Here is a 24,443-nt window from a genome sequence, read left to right as displayed (position 1 = left end):
TTAAATACATACATTATTGATCTCTGTTAGAATTTACTTGAAGAGAGTCGAATTTTAATTGAAGTAAGCAGAATTCTGGTTAATGCAGAATCCAAGTAGTATTCTGATTGAATTGAGTGCCGGTACGTGTCTGAACGCCGGATCACTGTAATTAAAGTAAGCAGGATTATGCTTGCTTCGATTTCTGATGATTGAAGTAAGTAGAATTCAAGTGAATGTAATTAGAATTTAGCGTACAGGCCGTAAATTGATATCAAGCAGAATTATCGTTGATATATTACAACGGATCTTCATGGCTTGGTGCGTGAACTAAATACTGTTGATTGTAAGCGGGTTTTTCTAACAGTGTACACATCCAATTTTTCCGGTCAGGAATGTGTTTCCGCTTTCCGGTCAGGAACTGAGTTTCCGGTCAGGAACTGAGTTTTGCCACAAAACTCAACTTTTCAAATCCCTTTATCTTTACAACCCACTGTTTTAAACCTTAGATATTTCATAAACTGTACATTCTGTTAGATCAAATAATCCAAGTTCGAAATATCAAAGCTGTACACCATCAGGTTGCAAAGATAAAGGGATTTTAAAATTTGAGTGTGTGGCAAAGAATCAATTCCTTTAAACAACTTTTAGAGATAAACAAAGAGATCTCTCTGTTGATGAACATCATATACATGTTTAAGAGTACTGCAGGTATGCCTCTCTAAAGATGGAGGGTCACTTGAATTTACGCCTTCACTTCTTTTAATCTTTTATCCTTGCCAAGAGGAGTATTTGCAGCCTCTATTGCCATCTTAAAAAAAGTAACTAAATTCGTGCCAGAAACTCTGATTTTATATTCCTTTTATCTCGGCAATCTAATGTTGTTTATTATTTCAATCAGAACTCTGCTAAATCAAAAATGTCAAAGTTTAAAATATCTATGGATTATATCATCAGCTTGCAAAGATATAGGGAATCATAAATTAGAGATGTTAATTTTTACACAATCATTATTGTTTCCGCAAATTGCTTTTTTTTGTATAATTTAATTCCATACATTTTATTATTTTAAATTTTAGATATTATTTTTATTATGGAAAAGTTTCGTTCTGAAAATCAAGGGCATTAACAATCAAGGTTGTTTTGCTTTAGAAAGACTTCAGCAAAATTCTGAAATGTTTGTGACTTTAAGGAATTAATGCATTGTCAGTAACTCAAATATTCTTTTTACAATTTTATACCTTAGATATTTCAAACTTAGATAATTTAAATAACAGAATAAATAGTTTAGAATATCTAGGTCTACAAAATTGAAATGCAAAGAAAACGGGATTTGAAAATCAGAGTTTGTGGCAATGACTCAATTCCTTACAAAATGTCATGTTTGCTTTTATCACATTATTGCTTTTATAACCGTTAAAACGCTTTTGTACACTCGTTTAATAAACTTTGCAATAAGGAACCAAAATATCGATTGTTAACACATTCGTTTTTTCGTATTTGGTTCATTTTTAGTCCGTTTTTTCGTTTTGGTTCGTTTTTTTTCGTTTTTTGGTTCGTTTTTGATTCGTTTTTGGTTTGTTTTTGGTTTGTTTTTGTTTCGTTTTTGGTTCGTTTTTGGTTAGTGTTTGGTTCGTTTTTGGTTCGTTTTTGGCTTGTTTTTGTTTGTTTTTGGTTCGTTTTTAGTTCTTTTTGGTTAGTTTTGGTTCGTTTTTTTCGTTTTTGGTTCGTTTTTGGTTCTTTTTGTGAATATATTTTCTCTCAGGGTCACACAAAGTGAAACGATCGGAAAACGGTTAAATGAAAGAAAATATAAATAAAAGACGACCGCAAAACTTGCACAAGACACCACATCAATATTTACACGGTCAAAAATGTGAATATTTGTTTCCCTAGACTTTCCTTATTTTGTTATGTGGACTAGGGACTAGCTTTTTTATTTCAATTAAGAGGGGCATTCCTTATTCACTATGGTACCCTTTAAGTATTTATCTAATCAAAAATTTTAAAGAAAAAGTTGGTTTTTCATTTTTGAAAAGTCTTTAATTCTAACTTTAATTCCAAAGTAAAAATCCGCAGAAAAATATTAAAATCATAAATTTCAAGGAACAAAATTTGGAATTCCCGCGCATTCTTGTTCAGACAACGATTTAAAGGTACCGTTGTGAATCCATGATATCTTGATATGTTATTTACCTCCCTCATTGCTGCCCATAATTCCTCACCAATAGGAATAATCTCAGCAGGATCAACAACAAATGATTTCTAAAATAGAAACTTGAAAAAAGTAATGGAATGCTGAAGATATTTAGTTTTTTAATTAAATAATCTTATGGAGTTCTTTAAAACTGTTCTTGCATATTTAATGGCTATTTATTTATTCGTATATATATATTGCTATTTAGAGGTCTCCAACATTCGGGGTTAAACTAAACCTGAGACCAGAACTTTTGTGCGAGATAATCCTAATCTAAAAGTCCTGAATTTGGTATTCACAATGGAAACTCAGATTAATTGATTAAGACCTAACTCGTATTTAATCAACGGATTAGCTTAATCCGCAAAACCACAAAATATGTGGATAAAGTTTTCTGCAAATATTAACCCTATTCCTGCTGGGGTACTTGATAATCAGGATACGCTGGGGGGGGGGGTCAAAAAATAAAATTTCCGAAAAGTTATAAAATATATAGTTTTGAAAACCCCTTTCAAATATGCAAAAAAAAATTGCAAAATTTTAACTAACTTGATGTGTATACAAAAAAATTTTAAAAATGTATTTTTTCCTTATGTCATAGGCTTTCCAAAAAGCTAAATATTACACAAATCTGACAACTCAAAGTGGGTCAAACTCAAAACATAGATTTAGTTTGTTACAGGAAAAAGTAATCATTCAGGCAGTGTTCCTAAGGATTCAGGCAGTTAGTATGGAGGGCTATGGGTAAGGGTATTAAGGAAAAGTCAGAAAATTTCCACAGCCTCAGACCAACACTTTTTGAATTTTGTAAAAAAAAAACTACAGGGGAGTGACCACCTGCAAACAGATATAGGGTTAACAGGTATATAGGGTTAACAGGTATATAGGGTTAACAGGTATATAGGGTTAACAGGTATATAGGGTTAACAGCCCCGACCTTTGAAATGATTACCTTAGTGGGAAGTTCTACTGTATATGAGTAGGGAATTTCTGCTTCAATCTGGAATTATGTTGATAAAATTAATCATGTTCGGAATAAACAAAAACCGGAAAATTTCTTTTTTACGTAAATCCAACTACATCGAAGAGCATCATCTTTTCATTCATATTTTGGACTATTATTCAAAATCAGTCAAAAATAGCGTAATAGACTTTATATACTTAGATATTTAGAATAAATAACTAAAATATTGAAAACCATATTTAATTGGTAAAAATAGAGTCTAAAGTTAAGACTCCATTTACTTTTAACCCGGACCTCTAGTTTACAGTGATAGGTCAGGTTTGGTTTAGTTATCCCTGTAATTATTCTGTAAGGACGGGTTAGGCATAGTTATTAGAGTTGTCTGTTAATTATTCTAGGTGTTTTTTTTTCTATTCGTTTATAATTTTAGGAGTTTGTTATTCAGGAGTTTTTCTTTCAGGACTTTTTCTTTCAACAGTTTGTCTTTCAGAAGTTTTTCTTTCAGGAGATTGTCTTTCAGGACTTTGTCTTTCAGGAGTTTGTTTTTCATGAGTTTGTCTTTCACGAGTTTGTCTTTCATGAGTTTGTCTTTTAGAAGTTTGTTTTTGATGAGTTTGTTTTTGATGAGTTTGACTTTCATGAGTTTGTCTTTCATGAGTTTGTTTTTCATGAGTTTGTTTTTCATGAGTTTGTCTTTCATGAGTTTGTCTTTCATTAGTTTGTCTTTCATGAGTTTGTCTTTTAGGAGTTGGTATTTCATGAGTTTGTCTTTTAGGAGTTCTATTAGGAGTTTGTATTTCAGAAGGTCATCTTTCATGAGTTTGTCTTTCATGAGATTGTCTTTCGGTAGTTTGTCTTTGAGATGTTTGTCTTTCAGGAGTTTGTCTTTTAGGTGTTTGTCTTTCAGGAGTTCTACTAGTAGTTTGTCACTCAGGAGTTTGTGTTTCAGGAGTTCTACGTACTAGAAGTTTAGTATTATATAAGTTGTACGAGTTGTACTTTATACATACATGCGGAGTATACAGCGAAGGTGGATTTTACTTGAGCGCAATTGCAACCCCTATATTTCTGCGTAATTCCGCATAATTCCGCGCAATTCCGCGCAATTCCTCACAACGAAGTTCCGATTGTAAACCCTACATATATCCTACCTTAGCCCAATCATCAGTAGCTCCACCAGCCAAATATAAAGCTGCTCCCCCAGCTCCAACAATATATTCTCTCTTTGGGTTTACCAACTAGTAATACATTATAGAAAATTAGCCAGGAAGGAGCGATATAAATTTTTTTATGACTTATTTAGTTTCGTCAACGATAAAGTAATTAAACCGGCAATGGGAAGTTCAGCAACCTCTTTTAAATTAACTAAATGGTGTTCTCCAGGTTGCGAAGATAATTATTTATAATTTACCTCTGAAGCATCTGCTCCTCTTCTAGCCAGGGTATAAAGTTTATCATAATCTTCCGGTAAATCCGATGTATATCCCCAGGAAGTTAACCAAGATTGTCCTGGTGCGAAATAAATATAAAGATGTGGTAAAAAATCAGTGGAATAAAGTTTACAAGGGTGTCCATTACAGAAACCTGACAATCAGTGGACTGGATACCATACAATTTTCTAAACAGTAAATTATCTTTTTTATTATGATACATATGATAAATCTGTAGTTTAGGACATCACAATTAATAATAATCTATTCTAAATTAAAATATGGGGCAGGATTTTTTTTTATTCTACTGGACTTTAGTTGAACTGAAAATTTTTAAGGAATATACCAAAATGTCGGCCAAATCAAGGGTTATGAAACTTTTTACTCCCATATACAATGTAATTCATCTATTACAAGATAATACCATAATTTGTTAACACAAATATAACCCTATATTTCTACTGAAAGATAAGAACATCTGAGCCATGGATGGTACAAAAAGTTTTCTCAAACTGAAAGCAAATTTGCGCAAAATTGCTTTTAGTTCAAAACCTTATTTCAGTAAATAAAAAAGGAACACTCGGTGACTAGACTAGGGGCGTAGTGGAGGGGGGGGGGCCGCGGGCGTGTGCCCCCTAGACATGCACCCCCTAGGCCCCCCCATAGAGGCAGAGGCAGGCTATAATTTATTAAACTCACATATATTTTCAGATCTTTTACTTTTCTTATCAATCGAAAATGTCACAATTTGTCCATTTTATGATATTTCTCAAATTCTGTCTTTTACCTTAATTTTATTTACATTATTTTTTTTCGCAGGGTTTCATTTAAAATTCATTTCAGTCTCTTAGAGCAAGATGATTGACACAGAGTTTTATTAAGCTTTAAATAATACAGTCTCCAGTGTAATCTACATTAGCGTAACTAGGGGGGGGGGGGCAAACCGAGTTTCGACCCCCCTCAGCATATTTCGCCCCCCCCCCTCACTAGGCTCCAACATGATTATAATTGTGAATCATCTTTTATCAAATTTTGTCAATTAAGAAAAATGCCAATTTTTTTCTTTGGCGCTTCGCGCATCATTTCTAAAATAGAATTTCTAACTATTTTCTCGTTTTTGACTTAAAGAAAGTCAGTCTGAATTTATCCTCTAAAGAAAACTGTATATGTTACTTCTCATGAGTATTACAATACATATACCATTTAAGCTTACACAAAACCTGACAATCTAAGAAGAATAACAATAAGAGATATAATAAGGATTATATTAGACTATCAGGAATTTAAAAGACTATTAGAGAAAAACAGGGATTAGCCATTACTGGCAAACAATGACAGAGGGACTTCGATCAGAAAGACTATTCTGGATTATGGACAAACGAAGTCGAGTACTGCTCAGGCCTATGATTAAGGGACTATAAAGTGGAGAAATATGACTAGAAAACGAATTTCAAAAAGCTGGTGTAGACTGTTATAGGGGACTTTATATATACATAGTGACTATGACTAAGCCAGGGACTCAGAGACACTAAGAAATACATGAAAAGACGCTAAAAGAACAAAAAAAATTTTGAAGCTTCGCGCACAGGTTTCAATAAATATCTCATCCAGATCTGTTTAACAACCTGTTGACAGTATACATTTTAAAGCTGTTTGAAGTATATTTTTTGTAAACACAAGAACAAGCCATCAATGCTATAATAATTTGGTATATTATTGAGCACTGAGCCAACCCTTCAACATTTAAAAAATGCTGAATACATTTTTTTACCTCAAATAAAAGTTTTTTGCTCTTTTACTACTAGATTTTATAGTGGTATGATTGTTAATTATGGTCAAGGTAGATTAATATAGATTTTAAGCTTTAATTGTTTTCCTAATACGGGTTTTATAAGGGGGGTTCACATCAACCGTTAGTGGGATGCACAAAAAAAGTGCACCCCCCAAGGCTAAACCTCCACTACGCCCCTGGACTAGACTATGAGTTTTAGGCATTTTGGCACTGAGGAACATCTTTAAAGCTTGATTGTTTATCATGTTTATAATGTTTGGACAGTTTATATTTACCGTAAGAATGGAAGGTTATGTAGACCCGAATATTATTTTTGTATTTAAGAATGGTTTTCTCCGCTGCTTTAGTTTCAGGTTCGGAATTCTCAGCTGTTCCCTTTAAAATACAGGGGGCCCATTAATATTTAAGAATCAATTTCAATTTGTAAAATGACATGTTCGATTCATAACATTACTGTTTAAACCTTTGGCTGATCAAGGATGGCTGATTTTTGGGCATTTGCCATTCTATGTTGCGCGCACATGTCCCGTAAAATTCCAAAACAGAGAGAGGGGGATTGAATTTTGTAGATCCAGAAAAATAATATCTATGGGATGCCTGCGTAGAGACTGGCAGCTGGTGGAGTCTTAAATGTAAGACATGTGGCCGCAGCGCTCGGCCCCCATGCCTGTCCTAGCCGCAGCGCTCGGCCCAGAAAGTATCTTAACCTAACCTAACCCTAAATAAATACTAATTTCTGGATCTACAAAATTCAATCCCCCTCTCTCTGTTTTGGAATTTTACGGGGCATGTGCGCGCAACATAGAATGGCAACTCCCTGATTTTTGCTTATTTCTCTACAGAAACGCTTATAATTGTTGATAACTTTTTTTGCAAGCTGTTTTATATTCACACTGAATCTCTAGGGTACACTCGATTTACGACAATTTAACACAATTTCAAAGACAAGCACACAGAGTTCTCAACCCTCGCTAATCAGTCAAAGGTTTAAAGAGTACCATTGTAAATCCGGCATTCCTTTGTTTGCATGTATAGTGTCATCTGAAATTTTACTTTTGGTCCTTTTAAAAATTGATCTTTTTAAAAGTATACAAGTAGTACCCAATACACTTCAGAACAAGTTCTAGTAGAAGCTCCTATTCCGAATCCAGTTGTGCCAAAATTTCTGTTTAAATCCACGCCATAACAATTTTTCTTATCTCCCACCGGTGGTTCGCGTCTGTAAAAATATTTGTTTACGTTGGGACCCATAAATTTCTGGAATAGGAATACGACTGTTAGACTCAAGTGATGATTTTAAATAATCTGTTGATCATGAAACAAATGGCAAATGTGCAATTTACACAATTTACACAATTTCACTTGATACTTCAAGTTAGACAAATAAACCTATTTTCTTTAAATCAACATCAAATAAACTTGAGATTGCATTAATGTCGACTTTCTGTTCCACAATTTTATGGATCCCACTGTATTATCAATTAGTTTAGTTGGAAGAGCTAGTGCAAAATGTTCCAACCATTATCTACGTATACTTGCAGAATATATCATTGAACGTTTTCCAGTTTTCGTTCAAAAGCGTCAGAGTACGACTCAGTCTTGATTTTACAGATTTGATATTTTATGTCAAGATTTGTATTTTATATACACCGTCATAGTTTGTGTTCATTTTATAAAATATGAGACGATAGATTAACGTGAAAAGAACCCTTTTATTGAGTACTTGGTCTTTCCAGATTTCTTATAGATCGTAGAAGACGGATTAAGGAATTTTTATAGATGAAATGTGGGGACAAACAGATGATTTTAGTATTTGTATAGATTATTCTCGGGGTTCGATATAGTACAAGCAGGTGGAGCAGGTGTCTTTTTTTCTGTTCGCTAAGATATGAGCTTTCTAGGAGTGAGGTTACAAACCTGTTTTTTCTCCAAAGTCTCTTATTAGTATGAGTGTACTCATATCCATCAGGGTTCAATAATGGTGCTATGTACCAGTCAACACTTTGGATCACTGGATCACTAAATAGTTTTGCATTGTTAAAGTTGTTAAAGTTGTTAAAGCTGATAAAGTTGTTAAACTTGTTAAAGTTTAACACGCTTAACAAGTTTAACAAGTTTAACAAGTTGTTAAAGTTGTTACAGTTGTTAAACTTGTTAAAGTTTAACAACTTGTTAAAGTTGTTAAAGTTGTTAAAGTTGTTAAAGTTGTTAAAGTTGTTAAAGTTGTTAAAGTTGTTAAAGTTGTTAAAAGGATGTTTTGATCAAGTTTTGTCATATTGAATATTAAAGAAGTGTTTTAACCTTAAAAAGACTACAGGGTCAGAATGTTTATGGAGCAATGAAGGATTTAAAAAAAAGTAAAGAAAAATGTCAGGAAAATTGTACTGTATCCAACCCTGTGCATTGAAAAAAAAACATGCAAAGTTAGTATTTTCAAAAGTAAAGAAGGTTCAATTTGTTTATTTTCTAAATAACTTAAAACGACTTACATCTGAACTTCTTCACTTTTTCAGCATTATAGTTGGGAACAAGGTTTGACGAGCATTTTTTTTAATTCATAGGGAAGAGTGGAGAACAGTCAAACGGCTTAACGGCGGGTCGGAAATGCTTGATAATTTTTCTATTAATCAAACTACAGGGCTAAAATTTATTTTTATTTTATTTATTTGAAAAGGCCTTAAAAAAATGGATGTAGTATTTGATATTTTGTCTCACGTATTAATATTTGTCAAAATTAAAAATAATTATTGTTGAACCTTTTTCCGACGTAATTTTACAACTTTTTAAATCCTCCCTTGCTACCTAACCATTTCTTTATCACATGTATCACACTCCCCTATCTCAACTCTAAGGGAAACATCCAAGCCCCCCTCCTACCAACCTTATTAGACAAGCACTTTCCCAGAGCACGACGTAGAACTTGAATCACAAAAGGTCCAAATATATTTACAATTGCTATGTTTTTAATTACTGACCTTGTTTGTTCACTGGAGAAAGTATCAATAAGTTTTTTTATGATATATGTTGAAGTACTGATAGCAATCCATTCTCTAAACATCAAGGTAATATTAATGAGAGTTTTTATTTTTCGATATATCAAATTTATTTTAACAAACTTTTGAAAAACGACTAGTAGTTTACCGAACAAACGATTTTTTAACGAACTTGAAACACGATAGTTTTTACTAAACAACAGATTTTTTCGAAGGAACTTCGAAAATGCAATCATTTCTTTACTGAACAAACGGTTTTATTGAACGAATGATTTTGCTGAGCAAACGATCTTACTGGACAAACGATTTAATTGAATGATCGTTTAATAAAAAAAGAATTGAGTAGATGGAAAATGAACGATAAATCTGAAATCTAATGAATTCAATATATATTCTGAACGACTGAAACAAACCGAATAAAAGCAATAAATTGAAAAAATAACGACCGTGCCCATCTTTAGCTTTGAGCTGTAAAATTTTCTTTTTTTAAGTAAGAACATGTTACTGTAATCTTTCCTTCAGCTTTTCTTTTAAATTCAAGAGAATAGAAAAGCATATTTATATTGGGATTAAAATTGTTTTAATTATTACTGTTGATTTTTGATAATTTTTAATTCATTCAAAAAATTAATAAATTTCTTGGGGCGTGACAAAACTTTTTTATAAAAGTAAATTTTTGTTTAACTTGAACCATACTTCAGTCTTTCAATTATTTTACAGGGAAATAAACATGGGAATTCAGTGACGAATTCGATATCGTCTTTTTAAATAATTCTTTGATTTAGTATAGTGATACCTACTGAGAAAGCTGTAATCTGTAAGAATTTCGTCTGCTATGTTCACATTTTGTTTGTTTATGTTTTGACTGCAAACAGTTAAGTACATAGTAAATCAAGAAAATTACAGTATACAAACAGAGTAAACTTGTCCGTCTTCACTGTTCATCTTGCGGAGACATTATAGACACATCTTTACAGTCTTTTACCCTTTTCATAAAATAAACTCTAGCAGACATAATAATATTATGGGTTTTGAAATTAGGTATTACAGTGTTAATTCATAACAAAGACGATATCGAATCCGTCACTGAATTCCCATGTTTTTTGGGACACCCTGTACAGTGAACTGCTAAACAGAAAACCACTCCAGAAAACTTTGGAATAGAAAGCCGACTTTTAGAGTCAAGATATGATTTTAAATAGGCCAATGAACATGAGTCATAGAAATTGTGCAGTGTAAGCTGACCCATTTCACATAATAAGTCATTTAATAACTTGCAATTGAAGCTATTTGCTTTGCAACACCATCATAAGCTCTTATGTATTGCTTTAATGTCGTCTTTCTATTTTACAGTTTACTGGTTATCACTGTACCAAGGAAACTTTTGACAGGATTGTATAAATACTGACCTAGCATGTATTCCTCCATCTATCCACACAGCCCTAGTTTCAGTTCCCAGGGGGGAATTTCCAATCTTTAAACCAAATATACCTCTTCCTTCAACTGATCTAAAATTAATTATATAAAGGATTTGAGTCTTTTTCACCAACTCTGATTTTCTAATCCCTATATCTTTACAACCTATGTCGTAGACCTTAGATATTTTAAATTATAAATTCTGTTAGATCAAATAATCTATGTTAGAAATATTAAAGGTTTACACCATCAGGTTGCAAAGAAAAGAGATTAATCTCTAAAGAACAATGGGCTGCTATCAGATGTTTGCAGTGTGTGAGATAATCATAAAACCCTCAGATAAAACTGGAGGAGTATGTATGTTGGATTATGATCCATATGTAAAAGTTATGTAAAACAAGCTTGGGGAGACCTACTTAGATAAAACTGGAAACCAGGCACCCAAATACATAGAGGTGAAGGAGGACAGTTTAAAGAGGGACTGGGAGGTTGTGAGGGATTTGGTGAGTAGTAAGAGAAGAATATATCTCGCAGAAGGATGCTATTCTCATGGTTTCAGATAAACCTACTCCAGGTAAACTTTATGTTCTCGTAAAAGAACATAAACCAGTTGAACCCAGTTCAAATTTACCTCCCTTGAGAGAGGTTGTATCTGGGTCTGGCTCTAATACAGAGTTTTTTTTCAGCATTTTTTGATCATCATCTGAAGGCAGAGGTAAAGAAACTCCTAGGCTATATTGAAGATACACCAGATTTGTTGAGAGAAATAGATAAGAGAAATTATTTGGTATCTCTACCTCCTCATGATATTCCTGTATCCATGGATGTTGTGAACATATAAAATGCCTTTTTTTTCGACTACGAAATGTGCACCCTTCAGAATGTGGGTGGTGAGGATAGTAAAGGTCGGAGAGTGTTATGCATGCCAGAAATAAGCTTAAAACAATTGATTTAATGAGAATTGATACCCATATTGTATACCATGCGCATAGAATAAACACAGAGTGGGGATGGGGTCTCTTTAAAAACTGAAGCTAGTTGGGGTAGTGAATACAGATTCAGCTTCAAGGGTGATGGTGGGGTCTCTCTAAAAACAGACGGTAGTTTGGGTAGTTAGGGTAGTTGCCATTCAGATTCACCTTCAAGGGTGGGTGTGGGGTCTCTCTAAAAACAGACGGTAGTTGGGGTAGTAAGGGTAGTTGCCATTTATATTAAGCTTCAAGGGTGGGGGTGGGGTCTCTCTAAAAACAGACGGTAGTTTGGGTAGTTAAGGGTAGTTACCATTCAGATTAACTTTCAAGGGTGGGGGTGGGGTATCTCTAAAAACAGACGGTAGTTGGGGTAGTAAGGGTAGTTGCACTGTTTTTAGAGAGACCCCACCCCCACCCTTGAAGATGAATCTGAACTACCCCAACTACCGTCTATTTTTGGATTTGAACATTTTTGCTTATATTTACCTTCCCATTTTGATAAGTTTTATAAACGAAGGATTTTCTTTTGCTGTTTTCTTCATCCATATAACTATTGTCTCATACCTGCATATATTAATAATCAAGTATCTGTCCTACCAGATTAGAATATCAGTTTAAAGGGATTGAATTGTTGTAATTTCAAGTAACTCCCAATTTAAAAAAAGGAGAGGCATGTCTGATGCACAACAGCACCCTTTAAACCATTAACTGAAAAATAATGTGGAAGATAACGTTGTTTTTCTAGCTTGATAAGTGTTTAAATTTTACAACAAAAAACATTGTTTCAGCCCTCTGGAGTAAAAACAGAGTTGTCTTACAAACGGAAAAGCAGTTAAACAAGAAACCTTTGATAGTCGTCCCAATTCATCTTGGCTTTTTTTTCTTTCCTGGAGTTTCTTCTCTTCTTAGTTTCAATGCTCCTGTTAATACATAGATAAAATTAATTATGCAATATGCAATTAAAAAATCTTTGAATTCCAGTTGTCCAAGAATTAGGAAATAAATATTTAGACCTCTTCGACTTATTTTAAAGAAATAAATCAAGTAACTAAACCATATTTTATTAATTAATTTTTGTATGAGCAAATAATCTTAATAATAATAAGCAATATAAACATTTTTCATAAAATCGGAATTTCTCTATAAATTCATTATACAGTATGCAGAGTAAAGGAATTAGTTGAATCCCTCTGACAGGAGCATATACATACAAAACATATCTTTACTAAACAAACCCCAATGAAACATATTACAACAAACCTATCAAAAATAGCCCATAACATTTTTTGAGCTGCAGATCTGAAATGATTGTGCCACGTGCTAATATTTGTTTAGGCCCCCTTAGAGGATTAAGACTCTCAAACAAAAGTTCTTTTCTTGAATGTTATGGAATAAACAAAATTCAAATTACCGTATCAAAGATCCCATATTTTCTATAATTTCTTCTATTTCCATTCCCCTCCTGCAAAAGGCCCTCTATTACATTCTGCCGATTTTTAAATTTTCTAATGCAAAACCTCAATTTTTTTAAAAAGAACTTCTAAAATAAAACATCACAATTAAATTAAAATATGTTTATTGATTTCCCATAATTTCAATCTTTATGAAATACAAAGTTTAACTTAAAAATTTCTAAATGTGTTCTGAGTTTTGAGAAATAGAATTGGTTGGATAGGGACTAAAAAATGTTTAAATCTATATTAAAGGGACAGTTCACAGTAATTTCAAGTGCTCCAAAATTCATAGTGACATTTTCAATTCACAATTCACAACCTATGACTTTTTAATTGTGAACAAGATATCTTTATTTTTCCAGCTAAAATATGATTATTTTCAATTAAATTTTCTTTATAAAGGAGGCATAGGTATAGAGAAATTTGTTGAATTAATCACTTTTTAGATGGAAAAGTGCCGATATCCTCGAAATTGTTGATCAGATGTTGATCGAACATGAAGAGTCCCTTGAAATTATGTCTACAATCCCTTAAAGAATTAGAGATTTTCATGTCCTCATACTTGTTTAAAATTGATTTGAACTCGTTTGTTTTGTTTGTTGAGCACATAACATCCATTGGTCCTCCAGGGTAAAGAGGAGATTTCATCACCTCACATAATCTCTCCGCTAATCCATGGAGATACTGAAACCAAAGTGTGTCATCAAGAATTGTTTTATAAATCCACAAATAAAAGGCCATAAAAGGGAGGATAAAGACTACCTAAACTACCTGGACTACCTGGATTACCTAGATTACCTGAACTACCTGGACTGCTTAGACTACCAGGACTACCTAGATGACCTGAATTATCTGGACTACCTGAACTACCTGGACTACTTGGCCTACCTGGGTTACCTGGATTACCTGAACTTCCTGGACTATTATATCTGGAAAAGGATATCTCTCAAGAAGAGTTAGAGTATTTGGTGGTAATTGCCACAAGGCGTCCAGGTTTCTTCACCATGAGTAAAGAGCTAGCCCAAAGAGAGGAAGAACGTCGGATGATCCCTGCAGATTCCCATAGATGCAAACTCCTTCCTTGCAGATTCCAGCTTTTTTGCATCAAGCCTGTGGGCTTTGGCAAACACTGGCAGGTAGAATTGGTATGGTGGACTGGATACTTTGGCTCTATGGTAAAGAAACTCCTGGAGAATACTACTCCGGGTACTTGGACATAGGGCTGGGCGCGTTCCTGGTGGAATGATTGTTCTTTCCCGAGAACAAACGGAACGATCAAGAACGTTTAGAATGCCTTCTTAAAAATATTGGAACACTTAGTAAAAGAATAGAACAGAATGGAACGAGAATTGCTTGAAAAGAACGGTTAAAATCGTTAACGCGTTCTTATTATCAAGAACATGTTCTAAGTTGGGAACACATTTTAAATCACGAATATGTTGTAAAACCTTAAGAAATAGTTAAATATTTTTTTATTTAATCACCTGACCCCCTTCCCCTCCCCCCACTTTAAACCCGCCATCTGCCCCCTTCCCCGCTCTCTGCTAAACTCAGAACTGACAACACTCAGACTAAACAGCAAGTTTCAGTTTGACTTCTGTATAGCCTACATATTAAGGATATTAGCACTCCCGCCCCTACCCCGGCTCTCAAAAATTATACGTTGCTCAGCCAAGAAATTATCTAAGCTTATTCTTTTAACTCTAAATTTAAAATATATAATTCAAAGTATTATTTACGGGTGTGAGGAACTTTTTATTAAAAAATCGTAATGTTTATACTTTTTAAACAACTCTTTTCTATAAAACTTTTGTCTTGGATGTAATTGTATGTTACTAAGAACGGAACGGGGGATGGAAACTGTCTTGATTAAGAACAGAACAAGAGGGATGCAACCGTTCTTCAACTAAGAATGCCAAGAACGGAACAGAACGGGAAGAACGTTCTTCTACTCAGAACGGAACGGAACGGAACAAGAAAGGAACAATAAAAAAAGAGGAACAAGAACGGAACGATTTGAGGGATCACGGACATAGAAGTTCCAGTGTCCACAAGGAACCTGGCAGAACTCAGCCTGTTCTTGAGGAACAACAGAGGTGAGGATGAAGATTTGGCGGAAACTGTGTTAATAACATCCCCGCCACCAACTAGTTTCCGGACTGGAAACATTGTAATATGCATTGGTTAGCCTGGTTTCCCCATTTGCAATGGTACCAACACTATGAGGAGGCAGAAGATTGAGTGAACGTATAAAATGCCTTTTTTTGCTGAAAAATAGGTGAATTTTTTATTAACATAGGTATGTATGGTAGTAAGCAGAAACTTTTCTTATAAAACTATAAGGTTTTTTTGTAAAATCATGATAAAAAAAAATATATTTAGCAAGAAATTCAACTTTAAAAATTTTTAAATTGCCTCTTTTTTTCTTTAAGACTTGCTTAAGTTTTTGTCTTGGAAGTGACTGTAGTTTGAAAATGAAAAAGAATAATAAATGTTGAAATAAAGATTTTGAAAAATCAGTGGAAGTGAGGGTAGTTCTTAATTTAAATAAAATTCTTGAATAAATGTTGATAAAAAAGTTTTAACTTGTCGGTGGTAGTGAGGGTAGTGGGGAATTGAAAAATAAATTATTGAATAAATGTTGAAANCATTTTACTCGCCAAAATCGACGAGTCAAAATTTTAACCCAGGGTTAAAATCTTGTAATCCCGCATTTTCCAAATTAGATTATCAATCAATAATCATTTAGCTTAGAAAGTGACATTCAATTTTAAGTTATATTGAAAAGTGAAAACCTTGATTGAATAAGTTTAACGTTTTAAATTAATTAATGTTTGCATGTAAACCCAAAAACGGTTGTAACTGGAAATATGTTTTGTTATCGGATATGTAAATAATTTAAAATTTAAAACCAGCTGATGAGCGATGGTTACGTCATATCTTTTCGTAAATCCTTTTCTCTGATTGGTTCAGATTTTTCCCGGGAAATTCAAATTTCCCTTCAGGGTAAAATTGAGAAAGTTTAATATTTAAGTAGCATACGTGCGACTAAAGGAGGATCTGGTTTGGGAGATATACTAACAACATTCCTGAGATCTTGAGAAGAGAAAACTCAGATCAGGAGTTGGGGGGGATCAGAGACCGGGGGCTAAAGAACAACACCCACCTTGTAAAAATGAAAGATTAGAAAGAGTAGAGCTTGTACCTATTTTTACATACTTCAATTATATGATTTTTCACCTAAGAAAAGGAACCGTGAGAAAAGTTGTTAAACTGAGGATCGCCTTTAGAAGGCTGTTGGGAGGACTTCATGGAATTCAGGCCATTGTGCCTGAAATATGATCATGCTTTTAAAACTGAAAACAGCCTTCAGGAGGACTTCCAGAAGAAATTGCAAATATGGAGGACTTAGTGAAGTTGATAGACACTGCAGTCACCCTTTAATGAGGGGTTGGTCTGGCTGGGTCTGGACTACCTGGACTACCTGGACTACCTGAACTACCTGGACTACCTGGACTAACTGAACTACCTGGACTACCTGAACTACCTGGACTACCTGAACTACCTGGACTACCTGGACTACCTGAACTACCTGGACTAACTGAACTACCTGGACTACCTGAACTACCTGGACTACCTGGACTACCTGTATTTCTTCCTGATTTCTTGGGAAAATTCTAATCACTCTGTATCCATCATATGTCCTTAAGCAATATCTTGAAAATCAGAATTTGGTTAAATTGCAGGCAAGGAAACTACAAAAATACAAAAAACTGAAATTACAATGCCTTTTACAGTTTTAACATGCATGCAGTGATTTCCTCGTATTAAAGAGGATTAGTTGAACTAGTTAGACATTTGGCTTAATTTAAGGCTTTGAAAACAATAAATTGATCAAATACCAAAATCCACCCTTCCAAGAGTCAAATTTTGAGGGCAAATTACAATACATGTGTAATCATAACTCAACTTTATAAGGCCAGCTCAGTTTTTATTATCTAAAGATATGTAAAGCCCGATGGTAAAGCCTTAGATTAATTAATAATAACAGATAGAACACTAAATGTCGTCTTTTAAGATTTTTGGGTTTTTTGTTCACAATAGCCCTGACACAGAAGTGCAAAGAATAACAAGACAAAGAGAGAGCCTGTTCTACATCGACTACGCCTATTTCCTTTGGGCTTCTGTCTCAGGGTGAACGGAAAACACATTAATCTTGAAAAGACAACATCCAGTGTCCTATCTGTTATATGATTAATCCATGTGTACAGCAAACAATCTGACTCAACCCCTGAAAAATCAATTTAGAATATATTTACTTGTATAAGTCTCTTTCTTGAACAGGCAGGGCATAACTACATTTGTACAAAAATAAATATGATTCGTCGTAAATGAGTAAAAAAAATTAGAACATCTATTGATAGGCTTACAAATTGTTGATTTATTTTTATTTTTCAAACATGAAATTGTTAGCTAGCATATTTTAGAAAATTAATCTTTAAGTTTGAATTATTTGTCACAAGCATTTTTATTGTAGTGTTCCTTGTTCCCAGCATTACAATCAGATAAATACATCTCAACATTTTCTGAAAATAAATAATTCAGAATTAGAAAAGATTTTTTGTTAAATATTTAGAGCTAAAAAATTTAGAATTTGATACTTTTAACAGACCAATTTTTTAATATAAATATCCACAACATGTTTTTTTTAAATTCGCTCTTCTCCCCTCTTTTTGGATATCTCTACTCCTTCCATTGAATTTGGCGCACAAAATTCCAATTTCCCGGTTTCTAATTGGCTGTTCAAAGGGTTTCCATTCGCAAAACTTTTGCGGAACAAAACGCAAAATTTTTCTTTCTTTGCGCATCAGTTTTGCGCGAAAAAACAACAATTTGCGCAATCAAAAGCAAAAGTCCTTTCGTGCAAAATTGCCCTATTCCGCTTTTGTGAAACTCAAATCAAAAATCAAACGGTTGGTGACGGTGTGTGTTTCTTAGAATTCAATTCTGGAAAAATCTTGTTTTGGAATGTCTTCCTATTGGTCACTTTTACATAATTGACCAATGACAGTTAAGAAGAGTTAAATCTCACGGGCGCGCACCTTATTCACTTGAAATTATTTAATAGGATTAAAATATTGCCAAGTTTTACACTCTCTAATTTCTATTTTATTAATTTTGGTCCCTTAATTTAAACTTTTTTGTAACTGGAAGTAACCAATTGAGTGTAGTATAATCGTATCATACTCGTTTGTTAATTTATGAATGGAATAAATCTTCAGTTGTTTAATTATAAGCTTAGAATATCAATTTTTGACAATTTGCCTAAAAAGTTACATTATGCGTAAAACTTGCGGTAATTGCGCAAAAGATTGCGCAAAACTAAAATTTCCTTTCATGCGCAACTTTCACAAAAAATATTTCCGGTTTTGCGCAAATTGCGCAAAAAAATAGCGCAAAACCGCGCAAAACTCATTGCGTTTCATGCGCAAAAATATCGCAAAAGTTCGCAAAAAAAATTTGCGCGAAAATAGCGAAAAATTTGCGCAAACGATTTAGCCATTTCGTGGAAACCCTAGCTGTTCACGATTCTGCTCAGGATTCTCAATCTAAAAAAAGAAAAAAAAAACCCTGGCATATTTTTTATATATTACAGTTAACAAAATCGTTAATGAACGGTCTAGATTATTAAAACGGTTTTGAAATGTTCGTTTTTCAAAAAACGATCGTTTTTATTATTTCTCCGAACGATTGAATTCGATCGTCCATCTGTCCTTTTTTTTCTAAACAACACCATCTTTCACGAAAAATTCAGTTTGTTCTCAAAATCTCTTTTGTTCACTAAAACGATGTCCATCTATAGTTATACTGCTGGTATCAATTCTGCGACTTATGCAACAAAGCTGGCCTTTAGTGCAGATTTTGGAAAATATTAGAAATTTGACATGTCTACCTCAGACAAGGTGTAGTTATAAACTAGGTCGATAGACTGGATGTTATAGTGAGTGTTCGCGAAAAAATGGCGGGGGGTATAGGCCAAAGTTAAATAAATCGATAATCAATTGAAACAGATTTTACTTCTATCTGTTGCGTCTATGAGGAAAAAATGGTTAAAAACGTTTTGTTTTGATAAAGAATTGACATCATCTTCATATTTTTCAAGAAATATTCGAAAATCCAGCTCCAATCGCGAAAACAAGTTGTCTTAGAAATATAATATAAACAAACAAAAATTTAGAATATAAAATAATGAAATATCAACTGTATACGATCGTATGGAATTGAATTCGACATTTACAGGATGTAATATCTGAATGGTTAGTTCTAAACTTTAATTTAATTGAATTATTTACGATCTGAGAGGAATAGTGGAGCAACTCCGTGGATTTGTATAGGTCCAGTGTCCTACACTAATAATATTAAATTCAATTTAACGTCAATCTATATCTCCTTTATTTTTTCGCAAACACTCCCTGCAGCTTGGCAAAAATACTGTAGCTGCATCTGTTAAAGTTGTTTTAATGATTTTAATTGAAAAAAAACTGAGTTTAGAACACTTTTAGACCAAACTATTCGCAACTACAGACCTTGGTCTATTTTCTTATATTTGCTTTCAAGGTTTTAACCTTGCATGCCTGCATGTCTGCATGTCTGCATGTCTGCATGTCTGCAGACTGCATGTCTCCATGATAGTTTTTATAAATCTCGCCGTTTTGTTAACGAAGGTTCGTCGTTAACAATCGTTAACAAACAAAACGTCTTTAACTATCGTTAACAACGTCCCTTAGTTAACGATAGTTAAAGACGTTCCTTTGTTAACGATTGTTAACGACGACCCTTCGTTAATGATCGTTAACGACGTCCCTTCGTTAACGACGTTCGTTTGCTAACGACGTTCCTTTGTTAGCGATGGTTAACAACGACCCTTCGTTAATGACATTCCTTTTTTAACGATCGTTAACGACGACCCTTCGTTAAGGATCATTAACGACGACCATTTGTTAATGATCGTTAACGAAGAGAGGAGGAGAGAGGAAACTGCCCTGAAGGGCATCGATACTTATCATTGAGCAGTTTTAAAGAAATTATCAAGAAGTTTTAGCTGCCCACAACTTTTTACCTTCATGTAAGACGACATTCGATAAAGCCGCAAGTGATTTTTTTTTTTCAAAAACGACAGTTTTTATCAAGTTCGTCGTTTCGTTAACGACGATCATTTGCTAACGCTCGTTAACATATTTATCAATGAAAAAAATTCAAAAACAATAGTTTTTTTTAAGACAATCGTATACAAAACGATTGCTGATCGTTTTTATAAAAAAGAATGTTTCAAAAACAATAGTTATTCGTTTTGTAAAAGATCAAAATGAGTGGGTCGTTTTTAAAAACGATCGTTTTTTCCGAAAACGAAACGATCGTTTTTGAAAACGATCGGTAAAGGACACAAAAATCGATCGTTTAACGATCGTTTTCAAAAACGATCAACAACTCTAAGTGTGCTTGTGTGGGGAGGTCAGAGGGGGAGGAGTAATCATGAAAGTCGTTCATGATATGTGATACTTTTTTGCAATTCTATTAATTTAAATGATTTACTTATAAATATAAAGTTTGTTTGCATGTTCAATCATAACTTATGAACTTTTTGACTGATTGACCTCAAATTTTGATTGGGGAACTTGGTAGAAGACACAGGTTGGTTGGGAAATTCTTTTATATATATTGTCAAGGCAAAGTTGGGTTCACAAGCTATTTGATTTATAATCGCCAAAATAAACGCAATTTTGAAGTATTTCAATTGAATGGTAAACAAATATTTTTGAAAATACTGTTTTGTGCAAATTCCGGTTTTTGCGCTTCCTTACTTCAGCAACATTTTCAGTAATACTGCTCCAATCAGGTTGCACAAGCAAATGCAGAAATAGTCCGGAATGATTTTAACGCAGATTCCACGTAAAATATGTGTTGAAAAAATTATGCCTTTTTCCATGCTTCAATTGCATGTCAAATCTCAAATTTACGCAACATCATTGGCATCACAAAATTATAGAAAAGTAAAACAATTTTGTTCGATTTTTGTCAAACGTTTGCGCAAGATTAATTTTCGCACAAAAATGTGAAACACTTCTTATATAAGAATTGAATGAAGAACACAACTACAAATCTCCTTTATATAAAAGACTTTTTCTTATAAAAATGTTTTAACATGTTTAGTAGAAAACAATCATACGTCATAAGAAAAACATCTGTATAATTGTATAGATTTTGACGGGTTTCAAACTATTTTAACAGATCAATATCTCCTATTTAAACATAACATATTATTAAGTAATATGAAAGGAATTGTAAACGTATATTTATATCTTCTATTTAATAAAACAAGACATTCGTGTGTATATATATATATTTATATATATATATATGTTGCGTATAGCCGGCCAAACGACTGGACCGATTGGGCTGAAATTGGGGTGTTATAGGCTAAAAATTCGGAAGTTATTTTTTTCATAAAATTAATTTTTCTTTTTTAATTTAAAAAACATTCACTGACAACGCTGGGCTAATTTATATATATATTATTTGCTTGTCTGTTTGTTTGTTTGTAACCAATAAATGTCAAAACGGCTGAACCGATAGTGCCCAAATTTTTAGAAGGACCTCACATGGTGAACATTTTTTTTTTTGGGGGGGGGGGAGGGGGGCACAATGTCCCCCCCCCCAAAAAAAAAAAAAAATTTTCCTTCATCTTTGCATCTTGGATCTTGGATTCCGCTATCTCAGCAACTTTTGATAGTTCATGAGACGCAAAGGTAAGTCCACCCCTATCTTTCATGAAGGTTAAACATAACCTATCCCTATCTGGAGCAGAGCTAGTGATGACATCAGTGCAGGTTTTATAAAACTTAAGTTTCAGTGAAAGTTTGCTTTGTACAAACCCTGAAATGTATTTCAAACAACTGGTTTGGAATTCGTTTAGAACTGGATCCAAAGATTCGGACTCATCCATCAACTAAACATCTTCATCCAGGTCATACTGAGTGTCCATATAATCCATGCTGTTTTTCACCGTGGTGAATATATCTAGACATTCAGTATTGTCCTGAGCAAGGATATTTACTGCTAAACTGAAATTCTTTCCACTTCCACCAAAAACTAGCAGCTTGTAGGCAGCTGTGAACTGAATAACTGTAGGATTAGTATAGCATCCTAATCTTGCTTTTACACGAGCAAAGAATCCTTCCAGATGATCCTGCAAAAAAAAATTTGTTTTGCAAATCTTTGTTACATCTGGGAATTGATCTTTGTATTTTTCAATACAATGGTCCTAATTCGCAAAAAAAAAAATGTCTTAAACCTATTAAAATTGGGGGGGGAGGGGTTGTTCCCCCCCTCTCCTTGTGGTTTTTCGTTTTAACTTAAAACTCCCCCCTCTTTATTTGAAAACAATTGCACAATCGGAATAGGGTTCACTAAGAAAGGAATTCATATATTTTAAGTTACCTGAGAAAGCTTAAAATTAAGCAGGTAATCTAAGGGACCATTTTTAACGTAATTGTTAACACCCCTGACAATTCCTTCAGAGTCTAAAATTAAAGAACGAAGTTTTGACTTAAATTTTAAGTTCATTGTTAAATGCTATTTCTGACTTAATTTAAACCTGAACTTTAACCGTGAGGTTAACGTTAAATATTTAACCCTTTGGTTAAATATTTGACTCGCCGAAATCGACGAGTTAAAATTTAAACACAGGGTTAAAATCTTGAAATCCCGCAATCCCTATTTGTCTATCAACATTCAGCTGAGTAAGCGGCATTCAACTAATTACGATATATTTAAAAGTAAAAACTTTGATTTAATAAATTTCACGTTTTAGATTAATTAATGTTTGTATGTAAACCCAAAATACGGTTGTAACTGGAAATATGTTTTGTTTTCCGTTACGTAAATAATTTAAAATTTAAAAAAACAGCTGATTACTGATAGTTACGTAATATTTCTCCATAAATCCTTTTATCTGATTGGTTCAGATTTTTCCCGGGAAATTCAAATTTAAAATTGAGAAAGTTTAATATTTAAGTAGCTTTTTCTTTTTTTACAGAACTTTTAACCTCGAACTTAAAATTCGCGCATTCTTTAGTTTTAGACTCTGGTTGAGTAAAATCCCAAGAAATCCGGGTTTTCGTCCAGAATCCACACGTCTTGTTCCTAAAATTTACAATTGATCAACATCAAAAATTAATTTTGACTATATATTACATGGTTTTAGTATGCACTTTCCTAACTAAAACTTTTTTTCTTTTCAACTTTATTGATAAAAAATGATATTTACTTTAGAACCATCTTTAAAAAAAATATTTTGGAAAAATTTTTAAAAATTTTCATTTGTTCTTGACAATTCAGTTGTCTGAAAAAACAAAATGCATGACAACTTCAGTAAGATTAAAAACATTCTGACTTAAGAAGTTGGTTATACTTCTAAAAAGTTGTAGGGGCAATATAGATAGTTGCTAAGTTATTCACTACTATAAGGTCTAAGTCCTGGTTAGTGAATTTACTCAGGAATATGCTGAGAATCAAATCAAATCAAATCAAATATTTATTGCACGAAGATTAGAATTTATACAATATAAATATCACATAGAAAAGTATAATCCTCGTGAGGGAAAATTAATATATGTCAAGATATTCCTGAGGAACTCTTGAGAAAATCTTGGGAATAGGAAATTCCCAGGAATTGGTTCTAAAGAACTTTTCTCTGGAAATTCACAAGTATTTCCACAAATTTTGTCGACATTTTCTCTAGTTTTTCTTCAGCATTGGTAACAAGAAGTTCCCTGCAATGGGTTACAAGAAATTCCTTGGATAGGTTTATGAGATATTCCCCTGAATGGGTTACAATAAATTCCTCGGACCTGGTTACAAGAAGTTTCTTGGAATGGGCTACAAGAAATACCTCGGAATTACTGTCGACATTTTTACCGGATTTTCCTGTGAAAGATTCCTGGGAATTTCCGCGGATTTTCCGCAAAATGTTACCTGGGTAGATGTTACTTTGATCCCACAGTTTGTCACTAGGTTAACACGTTGCAATTAATCCTTTTATTAGAAAATATCCAAGTGGAATTTTCCAGCTGTTATTTACAGCTACAGCCATAAATGTCAGGCATTCTGCTGCTAATTCACTGGTATCCTCCTCTTCTACCAAATCCACTAAACCAAAAAACTTATTCCCAAAGAACTGTAGATGCT

General features: G+C 33.4%; 1 protein-coding gene across 3 annotated transcripts; it reads right to left on the bottom strand.

The window, feature by feature from the left end:
* Positions 1 to 561: 561 nt before the first annotated feature.
* Positions 562 to 17,778, bottom strand: LOC111708349 (carboxypeptidase B). Of its 3 annotated transcripts, XM_023481683.1 has the most exons (17): positions 17,739 to 17,778; positions 17,516 to 17,551; positions 16,843 to 16,900; positions 13,759 to 13,880; positions 13,154 to 13,204; positions 12,588 to 12,662; positions 12,229 to 12,306; positions 10,765 to 10,863; positions 9,338 to 9,412; positions 8,280 to 8,381; positions 7,464 to 7,581; positions 6,638 to 6,737; positions 4,552 to 4,649; positions 4,292 to 4,378; positions 3,129 to 3,176; positions 2,176 to 2,244; positions 562 to 790 (listed from the first exon to the last, which is right to left on the bottom strand). In XM_023481683.1, exons 1-17 carry the CDS (start codon positions 17,750 to 17,752, stop codon positions 725 to 727), a joined length of 1,296 nt encoding a protein of 431 aa, XP_023337451.1. In that variant the 5' UTR covers positions 17,753 to 17,778; the 3' UTR covers positions 562 to 724. The 3 variants fall into 3 exon arrangements, with proteins under 3 accessions (XP_023337451.1, XP_023337452.1, XP_023337453.1); XM_023481684.1 differs by lacking the exon at positions 13,154 to 13,204; XM_023481685.1 differs by lacking the exons at positions 16,843 to 16,900; positions 17,516 to 17,551; positions 17,739 to 17,778 and adding an exon at positions 14,103 to 14,661.
* Between the last annotated feature and the right edge of the window lie 6,665 nt (positions 17,779 to 24,443).

This window comes from Eurytemora carolleeae, unplaced genomic scaffold, assembly GCF_000591075.1.
Source record: "Eurytemora carolleeae unplaced genomic scaffold, Eaff_2.0 scaffold850, whole genome shotgun sequence".
NCBI classification, from domain to species: domain Eukaryota; kingdom Metazoa; phylum Arthropoda; class Copepoda; order Calanoida; family Temoridae; genus Eurytemora; species Eurytemora carolleeae.
The sequence above is the reverse complement of the archived record's forward strand: the minus strand, read 5'-3'. Positions and strand labels throughout refer to the sequence as shown.